Source organism: Dipteris shenzhenensis, chromosome 10 (assembly GCF_047967505.1).
Source record: "Dipteris shenzhenensis isolate YYH24624 ecotype China chromosome 10, Dip_SZ_1.0, whole genome shotgun sequence".
Classification (NCBI taxonomy): domain Eukaryota; kingdom Viridiplantae; phylum Streptophyta; class Polypodiopsida; order Gleicheniales; family Dipteridaceae; genus Dipteris; species Dipteris shenzhenensis.
Window position 1 is genome coordinate 26,205,439 of NC_141605.1, and position 16,547 is coordinate 26,221,985.

The following is a 16,547-nucleotide window of genomic DNA, read 5'->3' on the forward strand; positions in this document are numbered from 1 at the left end:
CTTGGTAAATATTAAGAATACTACTATCTAAGGAGTTATCATAGATGGAGCTTTAGGAGTGAACATGTCTCCAAAGACATAACGAAGAAACTACAAGTAAAGAAGCTTAAGTATTTTGTGTTCCAAGTGAGGATTGAAGATTAACAGCCAATTGATATGAAGTAATGCCAAATCAATGTTGAAGGGTAGTATTACACACTTAATCTTATTGTCATGAAAAGAGTAGAAGTGCTGAGCCTACAACCTCCCCTCCATTAATATAGAGGGTAGCAAATGCATTCTCGAATAAGCTGGCCACCTTTTTGGAGAAACGTAGGCTAAACCTCAATTTGTCAAGCATGGCAAGGAGAAAATACCAGTGGACCATGTCCTAGGCTTTGTCAAGATTAAAGCTTAAAAGCATTATTTTTTAACCTATAACACATGCTAAATCCAGGGTAGAGGAGACATTGAGAATATTCTTGAAGATGTCCCGACCTTTCACAAATCCATCCTATTTACAATTGACTACCAACTCACAAATCCATCATGTTTGCAGCTATTTCACAAATCCACCTTGTTTGCAACTGTTTCACAAATCCATCCTATTTGCAACTGACTACCACCGAGCACACCTCCTTGATTTGCATGGCTAGTGCTTTGGGTATGGCTTTGTATGAGGTATTGAGCATGGAGATGGTCTCTATTCCCCTTCTCTCATTTGATTCCGGTGTTCGGGAAACAACTTTACTAATCATGTGTTTACGTATTTAGATAAGAACCCTCTGTCGAATGCCACATTGGCCATGTCTGTGAGGTCCTACCCCAGGGTTGACCAAAAGGGTCTATAAAACTCTGCAATGAAGCTGTATGGGCTTGGGGCCTTATTATCCTCCATCTCGTTAATGGCGTCTTCCAACTCATCAGTTGTAAAGGGCCTGCTGGCCAAGATCCTCCTTTGGAAATCTAACACCTGTGGCTCTAAACTTGCCAGTCAATCCTCATTTCTCCAAAAATATTGCTGAAATAAATGCAATGATTGCACTTTGGAATGATGTCAAAAAATTGTACTTGTGTTTTGAAAATGTTCTAAAATGTTATGTTTTTAATGATTGGAATGTGGTTTCATTATGGGTTTAATTTGGGCTTAAAATGGATAGATATGCTTCTTTAAGTTTTCGGAACAATTTTAGGTCTTTTTGGGCATTAAGGACATAGATATTGAGTGTAAATAAACTTAAGGATTTGAAGTCATGGTGTAAATAAGCTATGATTTTAGGGATGTCTTAGAACTAGGTAGGGCCTAGTTTGAATGGAGGCTAATTGATGTGTTGAGCCCAATCTGGTTAGAGTTGTTGACCACTCTTTTGGAACTATTGCAAATGCATTGTTGGGAGGATTAGTTTGGAGCTTGCTTGGTTTCATTAACATGAAAGGATCACTAAATGCAAAGCTTGCATGGCCTCCTCATGAAGTTTAACTAGATTGAATCTTGATGAGCACTGAATATATTTTCTCATATCATGCTTTGCTTCCTTCTTTGTTGACAAATAATTACCTTCATGGGTTTGCAATATCAATACAAGAAAAACTCTGACAAAGAGATCTAATTTGAAAGAAAAAAACATGAATAATGAGAAACACATAGTTTTAAGCATAGAAGGCAACGGAAATACTATAATATTGCCAAACCGAATGGCACCAAAACAATGAAATCTCCTTCATAATATGTCAATTACAAGAAACATTTACAACAACTACAACCATAAATGTGATCTTTTGGGGTTGGATTAGGATACACCATGCACACAAAATTAATCTTCGAGATACGGATTTGCATGTAGTTGCATGCTGATCTAATCTCTCGCTTCTTTTTTTCTTTTTTGATTTGGGTTGCTTTTCCCTTCAACATTTTCATCATCATGTAATGACCATAAATATGAAATTGATTAAGAGGCATTTGTTAAGACAATAAGGGCCTTCACTATGGACGGACTACATGTTTATCAATAGTGAAAGGTATAATGACCTTGTAAATAGCTGATAATAGTTGAAAGGTATAATGATCTTGTATACAGCTGATATTAAATTGAAAGGAAAGTTGTCTTTCAAACTTCTTCATGAAACCTTGGAAAGATTTATTGAAAATTTTAAAATGGGAGCGATGATGTAAATGGGAAACAAGGAATGCTAGATCTGCTATTAGCAACTTGGAATTGTTTCATATGTGCACTTCTTTCTTTTCCCTCATAAGTCTTTCCTTTTTCCCCCACCACTCATTTGCATGGTTACTCCTACCCACAGAAACCCCTTTGCGTATATCACCTCCAAGATGGCACAAGGCAATCTTGCTTGAAAGCTTGAGAGGGTATATTCCCCCCGTCCTTCCCAATGCAGGCTGTAAAGGTAAGTAAAAGAATCATGACTTTAAGGTGCCCTTGGGAATCTAACATTGTGATATTTGCAAGATTTTTACATATGTTCATATCACTATACAATCAAACTTAGTTTTATTTTAGAACGAGGACCATGCACGATGGTTGATTTGAAGAAAGACATGCCTTTAGTCGACAATGTCTCTACTAAACTTGTTTTTCATATCCAACATATTCCTTGGATGCCAATGCTTGATTTTGAGGCTCTGTGACAAGAAGATATTGACAATGTACACCTATTTGGAACGTTCATGAAAGAAAGCACTAACACATAAATTATGGGCTACAAGAAAAGGGTATGCATTGATTTATGACCACAGAAATGAGTTGGGTGCCATCTCAACCTTTCTTTCTCTCACAATTGAATGGATATAAAAATTATGTACAAGCATGCAGACATGCACGTTGGTGTAGATGATTGGCTATATGCATGCAATGTAGGGGTGTTGACATGTACAAAAGAGGCCAGAATACACACACATGCAAGAGGATGATGCAAGTATCACAATGAATATCTATGGGAAAAAATATCGATGGGCTTTTTCAACAATGAATATCTATGGGAAAAAATATCTATTAAAAAAGACCCAACCTTTATTCATATTAGCCCTCATAAAGGTATCCCTAGGCACCTTTCATTTTTGAACATAGTTTTGTTACTTCATTGGCTTCGACGAATTTTCACCATAGTAATTTAACATGTTAAATTTTTTTTTAACATTGGTTTTGACAATTTCACCATAGTTGATATATTTTTTGAACTTTTTTGACTTCATTGGTTTCCACAATTTCACCATACTTATTTAACATGGAGAATAAAATATAAAACAAACCAACATCCATCATGTTTGAGACTACATGTTCAAACTAGGTGAAGGGCTTCCACTTGTAGGTGATTCTATGATGCATTCTTCAATTGAATTCCCCACAATGGTTGAGAAGGTACATATTAGGCTTCAAACTACAAGTTATAGTTTAGACTAGAGCTTTATATGTGGATTGTGCGATTAAATTTGTATTATCATTTGATGATGGAAGTGTATGAATAAGCTTCCAATTTAAGCTCTTACTGATGTGACATTAATGAAAGTATTGAATCTATCACACATAGAAGATGACATTCTTGAGGACGAGCCGTGGACACATTATTTTGAATCAAAGATTAATTTCCCACAATAAATATACATTCGTTTGCTTGTTCACATTACACTCGGTGTCCAACTAGAGTATCAGTATCTGACACACACTTGAATATTGTTGATAGAGTGGAACACCTCACCAAGGCCACACCATTCACATGCATTATAGAAAGCTAATTGAACATTAATGTACTTTATATGGAGTCTTTTTTCCCCCTTTCTTCAAACACAATCCCCACATACACATGGGCAACTACAAGGGGCCAACCGCCGGTGGCCTATGTTGACAGGCAGTAGGTGATCTTCTTGAGGGAACTAAAAGTGGGGCAAAACTCGCTCATGTGGGCAAAACCCCAAACTGCCTACTAATTTGCTGCTTCTCTGCAACCCAAAGTCGATAACTTCCAACCATGCCTCACTATATAGTTGAATTGTGTGGAGTACTAAGCTATAGTGTGGTGGTAATGCTTGCTCTGGTGGAAGGGCAACCCCATGATGTTGGAGGTGCCTCATGGGAGCCCCATTGTGCTAGCATGCACGTGATGGCGATGAAGTCATATTGTATCGAGCCAGAAATGGAGGAGAGAGCATTTGTGTTGAGGGCTCAATAGGGTGATGAGAGTTGTTGCTCACGCTTGTTGCATGTAACGTGTAGCTCAAGCCACACCTTGGAGTGAAACACTACCACATGAGAACTATGATAAGATCAAGCTTATGAAATCCTTTAAAAAAAAAGTGAAATCCATGTATGCTTATATGACAAGAAGCAGTCCCCAAAGAGGGGAAAAGAGGGGACATGCAATTACAATGTTAGAAGATTTCAGTATAAGACAAGCAAACAGAGTTATCTATTTGATGAACATAAATGCAATCATAGAAAGATTGCATGAGTGACTAGTGAAACTTGGAAAAAGTAGAATCTCCAAAGACTCTGTGAATTCTGTCTTTCCAGAGAGAACCCAAGTGAAAAAAAGATCAAACTTTTGCCTTTGGTGTCGGTAAATCCCGAAGAGGGAAAAAACGCTTGCCAGAGCACGTAGCAGGGAAACCGGGCTTGGAGACATTGGTGAATTTCCAAGACATGAAAGTCAGCACCAGGTGGTGAGATCAAGATCAAAAAGAGGAGCAGATCTCTTTTATTAGCACTGTCTCCTTAGAGGTGGAGGATTGAAACTTTTTTTTTGAGAATTTCACCAAGTTATTAGGAGTGCCTCCTTAGACGAAACTCTTTTGTGTCAATTTCCACATGTAATTTTAAAAGATTCTGCTAAGAAAACTGTCTATTAATAACTAGAAAACAATTTGCTTTCATTTTTACATCCAAAAGCGCTTGTTGTACCACTATACGGGAGGCAGTGTGCAAGTGCGGGTGTGCACTCATTATTAGCACTGCCATGCAGGCAGTGCTATCGTTACACTTTTCTTAAAAAAGTGTCCCACACCATTTTTCGCCACGTGGCCCCTTCTATTTTGGTTATTTCTCTCTCACTCACACACACTTTCTTTTTCGAAGAACTCTCTCTCTCTCTCTCTCTCTCTCTCTCTCTCTCACGGAGTTTGGAAATCATTCGAACTTTCCTACACGTGGGCTTCCTGCAAATTTATCATTCATTCATCTTGACAATTGTTTTTCTTTGACAGAACCAATTGAAGGCAGGAAGGCAGTGCTCACGAGTACAGCTTGTACTCACTTGTATGATTATAAAATTTTCGTGAATTTTTTGTTGGGTTTATGTTTTTTATGAAATTGATTGGTTTTTGTGGACGGCCTGTTTTTTCACTTTGATCATCTTCTTCATGTTGCATTTCATGGGCAAGAAGAAGAAGAAGCTCAAAAGAGAGGCAGCTATGGCGGGGCTCAAGCTCCCCTGCTCTCCCCTGCCCTAGCACCTCTCCTTTCTCTGCAATCTCATCTCTTCCGCTTCCTCCTCCGCAATGGTGAGTCCCTTCCTCCCTGCATTGCTTCGCTCGCTCTTCCTTTCGATGCATTGCTTGCTCTTTTTCCGCTCCGTTTCTTCCCTCCCATTGATCTTTCCCTGGAGAGACTTGCATATGGAGACCAACCTCCATTTGCACGCCTCCATATGCAAGTCTCTCCAGGAATTTCGCCTTTCTTCGCTCGATTGTACTTTGATTGGGGTCGCACCTTTGTAAACTTAGCTGAATCAATGCAAATTTCCGCTTTGACCTTGTCTATGATATTCGATTTTCACCAACCGTGATATTTATCCCACCGTGCCCAATTTAAAGCATGCCATGAATTCAAGACTCTACTTTTCCGAAAACTTGATGTCCAAAACATGTGATTGTTCTCTGTGGTCGATCCGCAAGCTTTTACATTTGCGACGCAATGCGCTACTTTCGATCTCAATCGGAACGTATAAATTCCGACACGATCAAAGCCTTCAGTATCCTATTGAAATAAGTTGTAGAAGCAGTTTCCGAGGCTTTTGAACTGGGAACGGCAAGTGGCGACTTAATTGGAGACTTTAGCGCAGTTTGACGATCATTGGCACGGATCCACCATTTCCCTTGGGCCTACTGGTCCATGCTGTCTGACTGGAAAACTCAGTGATCATGCATCAAGTGGAGTCTGGCTGTACACCATGATCTTGCCTATGTGTCCTGAGCAAATGCTCTTCTATGTTGGGTGGCCTCATATTTCTGATATGGGGAGGACAAACTAGATAGGCATCCGAAACCATCCCTGAAGAGACAGTGATAGTGACCTCAGATTTCATAGTATATCGAGCATCTGAAACAAAGTGCTTCTCTCACTCAAATCTCCTACTGATATCGAGCATCTGAAACATAGTAAATCGAGCATCTCAAACAAAGTGCTTCTCTCACTCAATCTCCTACTAATCACTTTAGTGCGGATGCGACTTGTCTGGGTATGCCGTCAGCCTGTCCACTCTGTGTGATGAGGCATGAAACTTTGAACGATCGATATCCTCAAGGAGTGGGGGAGATGGATCTGTGTATATCCTTGTGGATCACATGAATCCCTTCTAGGTGCAAGTAGGAGTCTCTAGAGAAATTGAGCTTCACAGGAAGCTCACTAGGTGCCAACAAGGTCCTGAATTGATGTAGCTCTAAGAGATCCTCTCGGATAACCTGATTCACCTCAGCGGGACGGAGGGGGCCTCAATACGATATTGAAAGGGGGTAATCTGTCTATGTGGAGCCCCAAAATCTCAAACCATCTACATGTATGGGGATACCAACACCTCCGAATGCCTCAGCTGCCAAAGGCATGGATGAAGATAGGGCCAGCCATTGTAGCCTACGTCGGCCTATAATGCAAGAGCCATAATCCAGAGGGAGAGAAAAAGAAAGAAAGACGAAAGAAAGTCTATTAATGTCCATGGGAGACCAACAGGTCTATGGGACAGCAAAAAACCATCTAGTACAACTGCTTTAGAGAGGGCACATGGCAGCTCCCAGGGAGTGCAAAAGCAACCCCAATTATTTGGAGTACCTACATAATAGTCTGAAAGAGTAATCAGCCGTACATCAGTTTGAGACTGAGAGTCTTTTGGTTTGGATATAAACTCTTTGATTAGTGCTATGCCTTCACGATAAACTGTCCAGTTTCAATTCTTTAGCTAATTCCGTTGCCTTATTCTTCAATTGAGCTTGTGCAAGTTCCTCAGCTATCCATATCTTGGTCCCTTTCAACTTGTAAGATCGTCGAAGAAGCTTGATCCGTAAATCTCGCGACTTACGTGTAAGAATAGCATGTCCTTTGGAGTGCCGGATATTAGTTGCTCTGTCGTCATCATCATCATCATCATCATCATCATCAACCTTCCATCCAATATTAGGCATGGCTGCTTTGACATGTCCTAAAGTCTCATTGAAAGAGTCATCATCTTTGAACTATCCTTCAGGGAGGTCCCCCCACTCTAATCTTCAATGCATGATCATGTCTGGCTTCGTGTTCTTTTATCTCTTCTTAGATATCAGTCTTAGATATCACTTCTTTCTTGATTGATTGTACTTCAGTATGAACCATATCTTTGATTGTAGAGACTAGTTGAGAAGGAGGCTTCTGCCAGCTCAAGCCTTAACTCTCTTACTGCTTGCTGCAAATAATAAATCTGTTCATGTTGTCCAATGGTAGGTCGTTTGGACCCTTCTTGTTGGTAATTGCGTGCATATGGAGAGGGTGTCGTGGCTGCAACTCTAGAGTACCGAGTCCTGATAGTTGAGGTTGATGAAGTTGAGGGGGATTTGGAGGAGAGGGTAGGCCATTCTATATTGGCTATTTCTTTAGAACTCCCTAGCTGAACCTAACCCCCGAGTTGGGCTGGGGGTTTAGCCCAACTTGGGGTTGGAGACCCTAGGAGCTTGCTGAGGGAAAGTATGGGGCTGTACGGAGAATGTACGACGGGCTGTATGAAGCTGTACAACGGGCTGTACGGTGAATGTACAGCGTGGTGCTGCGGGTGAGAGAGACTCGAGAGAGCTGTACGGGCGATGGGTGGCGGGCTGTGATATGGAGGTACATATGACGCTTGTGTTGTGGTTGTGGTATGGATGACGGAGGTACGGAGAGAGAGAGAGAGAGAGAGAGAGAGAGAGAGAGAGGTGTATTAATGTCTTCAGGAGACCTCGCGGGTCTATGAGACAAGATACAAGATATATGTAACCCATACAAGCCACTTTGGGCTGAAGCAAAGGGCTCACTAAGGCCCTTGCTGAGTACTAAGTGCTAAAAAAGCAAAAAGCTAGTACAAAATATAGTAGGGGAAAAAAAGGAGCAATCAATTGCTAAGAACCAGAGCTCAAGTACATGTGGAGGCTCTATATAACCCGGCTCCCTGATGGTCCTCTGATGTAATGCAAAGAGCTCATGTATTCGTGTCCGTCGGGCTGTCTCCCGTGGTGGCAAGGGGCGCGCCCAAAGAGAGAGAGAGAGAGAGAAAGAAAGAAAGAAAGAAATTTTATTAAAGGTCCACGGAAGGCCATACATGGCCTATGGGACACAAAATCATCCGAAAGGAAAATACATCATCAACGATGCGCCAACTAGGTGGCCTCATCGTAATACAGCTAAGATGCCAAAAATGGCTACAAAAATCCTAGATACAAAATGAAATGAAATAGAGTACCAAAAATGCCTAGATACAAAATGTAAAATATGAAATATGAGGAATATCGTCTTTCCTAAGGGGTCTGTGATCCAAAGAAATGATGGAAGTCATGGCCATCGACCATGCCTCCTGCCATGAGTGTGAAGATCTAGGCAAGTGTCAAGTGGGCTGCTGGCGGTGCCAAGTCTCCATGGAGCAATCTCCTCCGAAAATTTGCCATCATTCTCCGTCGTCTAGAAATAAAGCGACGGGTACGGCCTCTGTGTAAGATCATCCTGCGGTGCTGCCGGATCATGTCATATGTACATCCTCGGGGTGGAACCATCGGTGCTCTCTGGCAAGATGGGCTATCTCTGTGCTCATGGTCCTGCGCCTCGTCCTGCTCCTCATGAATAACCAGGTCTCTGGCAGGGATGCGACAGTGCTCTTTGAGGAATCTCTCTCTGTATCTTGTGATCTCCCTGATGAACAACGCTAAGCAATACTGATCCTCATACTCCATAATCCGAGAGAGAGGTCCAAATCCGTGCCCAAATAAACAATGAAATCTGCCACGGAGAGAGAGAGAGAGAGTTAAAAGTTCTCAAAAGACCGAAGGGTCTATGGGACTGAAAGTGTGGAGCCTCAAAGCGGGCATCAACATCCAAGACGAATACAACTTGGCCATAATCATAGAAACACTAACATAGAAGAAGAAATCTCTGAGCCAATGTAGAGGATGAAAGTTGCAATGTGGCAGTGCTGATTATCATCCAAAAGTTGGGAGAGGGGTCAAGCTTAAGAGGAGCCCGGTTGTGTATGGGAATAAAGTGCTAGCAACGCTTGGTATGTGTGGTCCACTGTGGTCTCCTAGCTTCGACCCATTAGGAAAGAAGGGAACTCATTTTGGGGCCCTCTAAGAAATTCACTATTTACCTAATTTTGTTGCACTCAAAATATGAAAAATGCCATAAAATACAGATACTTACTGCAAAAATGTCAGTCTAGTACTCAGGCTTCACATCTTGATTTTCTGTGCAGTATTTGATGATTCTGACATCGCCAGCGCGTTCGGAGCGGGCCAAAACCCCCAAATTGACCCTAGAGACACCGAAAACCGACGTCCGGAGGCCCTAAAAATGGCAGAAATGCCTGGAATGGGTGATTTGCACAAAAACGCGATTTGGCCAGCTAGACGATTTGCACAAAAACGCGATTTGGCCAGCTAGACGATTTGCACAAAAACGCGATTTGGCCAGCTAGACAATTCTAGTTGGCCAAATCGCGTTTTTGTACAAGTCACCCATTCCGGGCATTTCTGCCATTTTTAGGGCCTTCGGACGTCGGTTTTCGGTGTCTCTAGGGTCGATTTGAGGGTTTTGGCCCGCTCCGGACGCGCTGGCGATGTCAGAATCATCAAATACTGCACAAAACATCATCTTTTGAAGTTACGTTGGCCCTCTTCTGATTGGTCGAGAGCCTATTTTTCTAAACCCTAAAAGGCCCCAAAATGAGCTCCCTTTTTTCCTAATGCTACATCGGATAAGTGTCACTGTCACCCCTATCGGGTGTGCCTCCGATTTGGTGAGCATGGAGGAAAGGTTCTGAAGTTTGATCTGTGCCTCAACTCACTGGTGAGTTTGCCGTGTCTCTTGCTCTGGTCCCTGGATCTGCCGTCTCCCTTGGTCCTACCGGTCCATGCTGTCTGACATGAAGAAACTCAGTGATCATGCATTGAGTGGAATCTGGCTGTGCACTTTGATCTCGCCTATGTGTCCTGAGCAAATGCTCCTTGTGTTGGGATGGCCTCATGAATGAAATTCGCCAAACATGTCTAATTTGGGTAGGACAAACTAGATAGGGTTTTGAAACCATTGCTAAAGAGACAGTGATAGCAACCTCAGATCTCATAGTATACCAGGTATCCGAAAGCAAAGTGCTCCTCCAACTCAATCTCCTGTTGATCACTTAAAGTGCAGATGTGATCCTCTCCGGGTATGCCCTCAGCGCATCCACCCTCAATGCAAAGTCGGTGTGAAAGAGACATAGAACTGTGCCCGATCTATATCCTCAAGGAGTTGGGGAGATGGAACCGTGTATATCCTGGTGGATCAATGAAGCCCTTCTTTGAAATCCGCAAGCAGTGGTCCCTATAGAAACTGAGCTTCACAGGTAGCTCATTGGTTGCCAACTATGTCCTGAATGTGTACCTGTAAGAGATCCTCTCTGTCTATGAGAGCCCGAAACTCTCAAACCACCTGCATTTACGTGGAACCAAACTCTCAAACCATTTGCATGTATGCCCTCACCTACCCAAGCCATGAATGAAGATATGGCCAGCCATGGTAGCCTACGTCGGCCTATAATGCAATAGCCATAATCCAGAGAGAGAGAGAGAGAGAGAGAGAGAGAGAGAGTCTATTAACGTTCATGGGAGACCAAAAGGTCTATGTGACAATAAAAACTCCATCTAATACAACAGCTTATGGAGCGCGTAGTTCAGCTCAGAAGGAGTGCATAGACCAACTCTAGTTATTTAGATTACCTAAATTAGGAGAGAGAGAAGAAAGAAAGAATGAAAGTTTATTGATGGGTCTATGAGATTGTGAGAAACTAGATACAAACAAGCTGAAAGGGTGGAGCTACTAGTGAGCATCAACACCCATACCACATGCTACATAGGCATAAGAACCTCAACACAAAGCCAAAGCATAACGTCCATGTGAGTGTGGCCCTCATCATCGCCACTATCATCATAGATCATCAAAATACATAGGAGAATCCAATGCAAGATCATGAGGGACTTAGTGTCTGATGGGATAGTGGTAGCATAAAGTAAGAGATAGACTGCTGTCGGCTATCTACGGGCACCACACACGTGGTCTCCTTGCATAAGCTCTACGTCGGACCAGGGCTACGGTGACCCCAATAGGTTGTACCCTTACCCTGAACATGGAAGGAATGTCTCCAAGTGTAATTTGCATGTCCATCTTCTATCGGGTACGATGTGTCTCTGGATTCGAGGCCCGTCCGTGTTGAGGTCCATGGGATGATAACTTCTGCGGTCTGGCTGAAAAAACTCTGTGATCAAGCTCTGAGAGGAGTTCGCCAGTGCATCTCATCCCAGTCTTTGTGATTTGAGTAGGCGCTCTCGATGTCTAGCTGCCTCATGGATGAAGATGCTAAAAAATCTCTAGTCTAAGAAGGCGAGAAATTGGGAAACATAGTTGCAATGAAACACATTTTTGATTTTTTGAAATGTTTTCAAACGTTGCCAAACGTTTGGAAATAAAAAGCGCGTTTTTTTAGCAATGGTTTTTGGGGCAAAAGGCCCTAAGGTTAAAATTTTGCCCTATTTTTTATCAAAACAGTCGAAGGAGCTGTTGCCATCACGCTTTGTTGGAAAATGCCTTCCTGGGCTCAATTCTGAGTGTATGAACATATTACATTGCTGAAATGTTTTCCTCTATGTTCCTTAGTGTTCTGGGTACCATTACTGCATGAAATCATGCATTTTAGGTCCCAAGAATGTGTACCTATATAGTAGGCATATAATTTTTGGTAAAACAGGCACTTGGGGAAATTTGTGAATCGAAACATGTTTGTGAACATTTGGCAACTATGGCAGGAAAGTAACTCGCAACTGTCTCTGAAGAGGCAATAAAAGTGACCCTGGATCTCGTAGTATACTGGACACTTGAAGATGAAATGCTCCTCTGACTCAATCTCCAGTAGCTCACATAGAGTGCATATGCGTCGTTCCCTAGGTACTCCCTAGGCTCGCCCACTCTCAATGTGAAGCCGGTGTGAAGAAACCTGACACTGTCCAATAGAGATCCTCAATGAATGGGGGAGGTGGACCCGGGTATATCCAGGAGGATCAATTAAACCCTTGTCAGAGATACATAGGCAGTGATCTTAGAAGCTAAGCTTCACCAGGAGTTCCTGCGGTTCGAACCAGGTTCTGAATGTGTGTAGTTACAGGAGGTCCTCGCATATGGCTTGGCTAACCTCGTGGTGCCTGAGTGGGAGGAACGGTGCATCACTGTTGTACTGGAAGGGGGGAAGTCTATCCATGTGGAGCCCAAATCTCTTGAACCACTTGCATGTGTGTGCATCCAGCATCTCTGGTCACCCTCAGCAGCTAAAGAAATAGAGGAGGACAATGCCAGCCATGGAAATTTGTGTCGTTTTAAGGTGCAGTCTCCATACCCCCTGACTCGATGATAGATACGCGATGACCTGGAATGCTGCATCAAGTTGTAGCGAGGGTGATCCAAAGTCGGCCTGAATAATTTGATGAGGAACCAGCGGCTTATGGCGAATCATGCGTGACAACATGAGGACTTGGAGACGCTCCACCCGAGCCCACTCTGCATCTGAAAGATTTGGCACCCAACTAGGGCTGCCATTCATCCCAGCTAGTCGGACCAAGAAGTCAAACAAGAGAGCCTTGGTCCTAGGATCCTGAAAGTGTGAGTGAAAGCACTATCTCTTCAATCTGGCTAGAGAAGCGTATCCTCTGCTAAGATGGGCCTGCATAGCTGGTCTCATCGTGAAAATAGGACCAGAGAAGAGAACCCCTAGGTATGTGTAAGACCAGACAATCTCAACCGGGTATCCATCAAATGTGAACTGTGTGAGAAGTGCAGCGGAAATGCCCGGAAGAGAGATAGAGATAGCACGCCTCACACACACTGAGAAGGAGAGAAAGGAGAGAGGCACAGGAGAACTGCAAGTGATCTCTGGAGAAAACCCCGCTACAACTGGGGGAAAACCTCAGAAACAATGGGCTGCTCGAGAGCTCGGAACACACAGCTTAACAACTAATTGAAGGGAGCACTAGGGAGTGGATGAACTGCTCGACTACCTTGCTCCTCAGGTGCACAACAGGGCTGGCTCTACTCCTCTGCCAGGCCCTCCAAGAGATGATGATCTGTTGCTCTAGAAGATGAGAAATGAGGGGAGGGGGGAGGCACATATAAAGCGCCCGGGCCCCCCCAATCGGTCAGCCTGCTAGGGCACTGACCTGCTGCACATAGGGGGCCGACCCCACTGCTGTAAGTGGGCTGACCAGGTCTGATGGGCTGACCCACCTCTAGGACTGCCCACAGGCCTATAAGAGGGCCTGGCAGCAGCCCTACTGCTCCTTGACACAGGGCCGACCAGGCTGCCTCTGCCCCCATATAAGGGGCTCACCCCTACTTGCATATGATGGCTGGGCAACAGCCCTCTTGACACGTCCCTAGCACTCCTAAAACCTCTGATCTACAAGCAAACACAAGAACACACCAAACGTGAGGAAACTGAGCAGGCTGCTCAGCACCCAACCATGACATCTATGGGATGTGATCCTGAATTAGGAGATGTAACCTCTAAGCCATGAGCTGAGCTACTGGCACGAACTCCCAACCAGATCCTAACCAGCCTGGTGTCCCATACCACCAGGTGGCACCGTGAAGCCTGGGTTCTCCTGCTGGGCCTTGGGCTACGCTATGATGCAGGCGCACATCCGTGACTCAATCTAGGATTAGACCTAGCACCTGGGAACGAGACTTGCTCCCATCGGCTTCCTGAGAATTGAACCTCTAGGCCCCTTATATAGACTCGGGCCCAATGCGCCAAAAATAGCGAAGACCTCTAACTGGTTCGTACCCTTGCCACTCAACCCGAGAATCAAGCCTGCCTAGCCCTAAGCCTCCCAGGCTACCTGAGCTAGTCTTGTGTACCCAACACACGTCAGATACCAATCCGTGCACATGACATACTTCCCCTCCTCTAAGAACTCACTCCTGAGTTCGCTAAAAAACCCGGGAATGTCCTCTGGAGGTTCTGTAATGTCTCCCATGTTGCATCCTCCTCAACACGATCCTTCCACTTGATCTTGTATTCCATGATAGTTCGATTACGAATCTGTCTTTCACGAAATTCAAGAATACTCTCAGGTTCGTGTGGAATAAAAGTCAAATCTGTAACTTCTATTATTTCTTGAGGAGAGACAAGTTGATCATCCACACCCAGTAACTCTTTCAGTCTTCTGACATGAAACATTGGATGTACTTTAACATCAGGAGGCAATTGTAGTTTATATGCAACTGGCCCAATTCTTTTAATAATCTTGAAAGGACCACAGTATCTGGGGGAAAACTTTGGAACCAAACCTGTACTTAGGCTCTTGGATTCCTTGGGAATACACAAATATACCATCGCTCCTTCCGAGAACTCTCTAGGTGAACGATGTCTATTAGCATAAAATCTGTCCCGATCTTGGGCACTTCTAATAGACTCCTTGGCAAACTGCAACATTTCTTGCATGTCTTGAAAGAATGTCTTTGCAGCATCACAAACTTGGGCACTTCTAATAGACTCCTTGGCAAACTGCAACATTTCTTGCCTGTCTTGAAAGAATGTCTTTGCAGCATCATTTGTGATTCCCTTTAACCCAACCATAACTGGTGACTTAGGTTGAAACCCGTACATAAGCATAAACGGACTGTAACCAGTACTCGAATGCTTTGCACTGTTATAAGCAAATTCTATCATAGGGAGATAATCTTCCCATGAAGATTGTCTTTAGAAACATATGCCCGAAGCATATCTTCAACTAATTAGTTGACCTTCTCTGTACTGCCATCAGATTGTGCATGATTTAATGAACTCATACTTAGAGCAGTTTCTAACTTCTCAAAAACAAGTGTCCAGAAGTTACTTGTAAACTTCGAGTCCTTGTCACTGACTATGTTAGACAACAAACCATTCAACTTAATCAATTGGTCCACAAACTCGTGAGCCAGCTGAACAATTTCGAGTAGGTAAGAATCTAGCCGTTTTTGTCAGACGGTGCACTATGACCCAAATGGAGTCATGACCCTTGCGCGTTCTAGGCAAAACGGTAATAAAATCCATGGAAATACTTTCCCATTTATTACCCGGGATTTGCACCGGCTGTAATAACCCCACGCTTCTAAGGCGTTCTGCCTTAGTAACTTGACAAACCCGGCAACCTACCTCATAGTTTTCAATAAATGCACGCATCTTAGGCCAATAAAAGGTATGTTTCACAAGAGACAGAGTCCGATGTATACGTGGATGTCCAGCACTAGGAGCATGACGACACTCCGAGAGAATCTTGGATCGAAGATTGAAACATTTGGCACACATATCTTTCCATTCCGGAATAGCAAGCCGTTCCTAATCACCCATTGACCTCCTGCGGCCTGTACCGCAGGCGGCACAATCCCTGAGTCCTGGTCAACCATGGAGCTCCCATCCTGGACTTTCTGCCAATTAGAACTGAAATGACTATTAGTTGCGCAAAGCCCTCCCAAGGGTTGAAATAGGTTTGAGGAGATTTTCGTAAATGACATAGCATTTACAAACTTGACTCGACTGAAGGCATCCGCCACACTATTCATCGAACCCTTTCGATAACATATTTCAAAATCAAAATCTTGCATTAGCTCTGTCTAGCCGTCCTTCCCCTCAATTCAGACCCGTCACACATACTTGATTGACTAATGATCTTCAATACAAGAAACTTCGAACCATATGAGTAGTGTCTCCAAACCTTTAGAGCATACACAACTGCATAGAGTTCTTTTTCTAGTGTGGGCCAACGATATTGGGTGTCGTCTAGCTTCTTACTCTCAAAAGTTACAGGTCTGCCCTCTTGGAATAAAGCTGCCCCAATCGCAAAATCACTCGCACCGGCCTCTAAAACATAAGGCTGGGTAGGATCGGGTAATGCAAGAATGGGTACTTCCTTGATAGTGAACTTCAAGGTTTCAAAAGCCTTATTCAATGCATCATTTCAAGAGATCGGCTACGTAGACCTGCGTCCGCGACCTTTCAATATGTTCGTCAGGGGTGTCGTGATATTCGAACAATCACGCACAGACTTCCGTAGAAAAACCGTG

At 43.5% G+C, this 16,547-nt stretch overlaps 1 protein-coding gene across 3 annotated transcripts in view; it reads left to right on the forward strand.

Moving 5' to 3' along the window:
• The first annotated feature begins 5,313 nt into the window (after nucleotides 1–5,313).
• Nucleotides 5,314–16,547, forward strand: part of LOC147897615 (uncharacterized) — a 110,487-nt gene continuing 99,253 nt past the window's right edge. For all 3 annotated transcript variants that reach the window (XM_087380237.1, XM_087380239.1, XM_087380238.1), the window contains exon 1: nucleotides 5,314–5,491. In XM_087380237.1, the coding sequence (XP_087236363.1) occupies nucleotides 5,489–5,491 (3 nt within the window). In that variant the 5' untranslated portion in view covers nucleotides 5,314–5,488. The remainder of the gene's footprint in view (nucleotides 5,492–16,547) is intronic.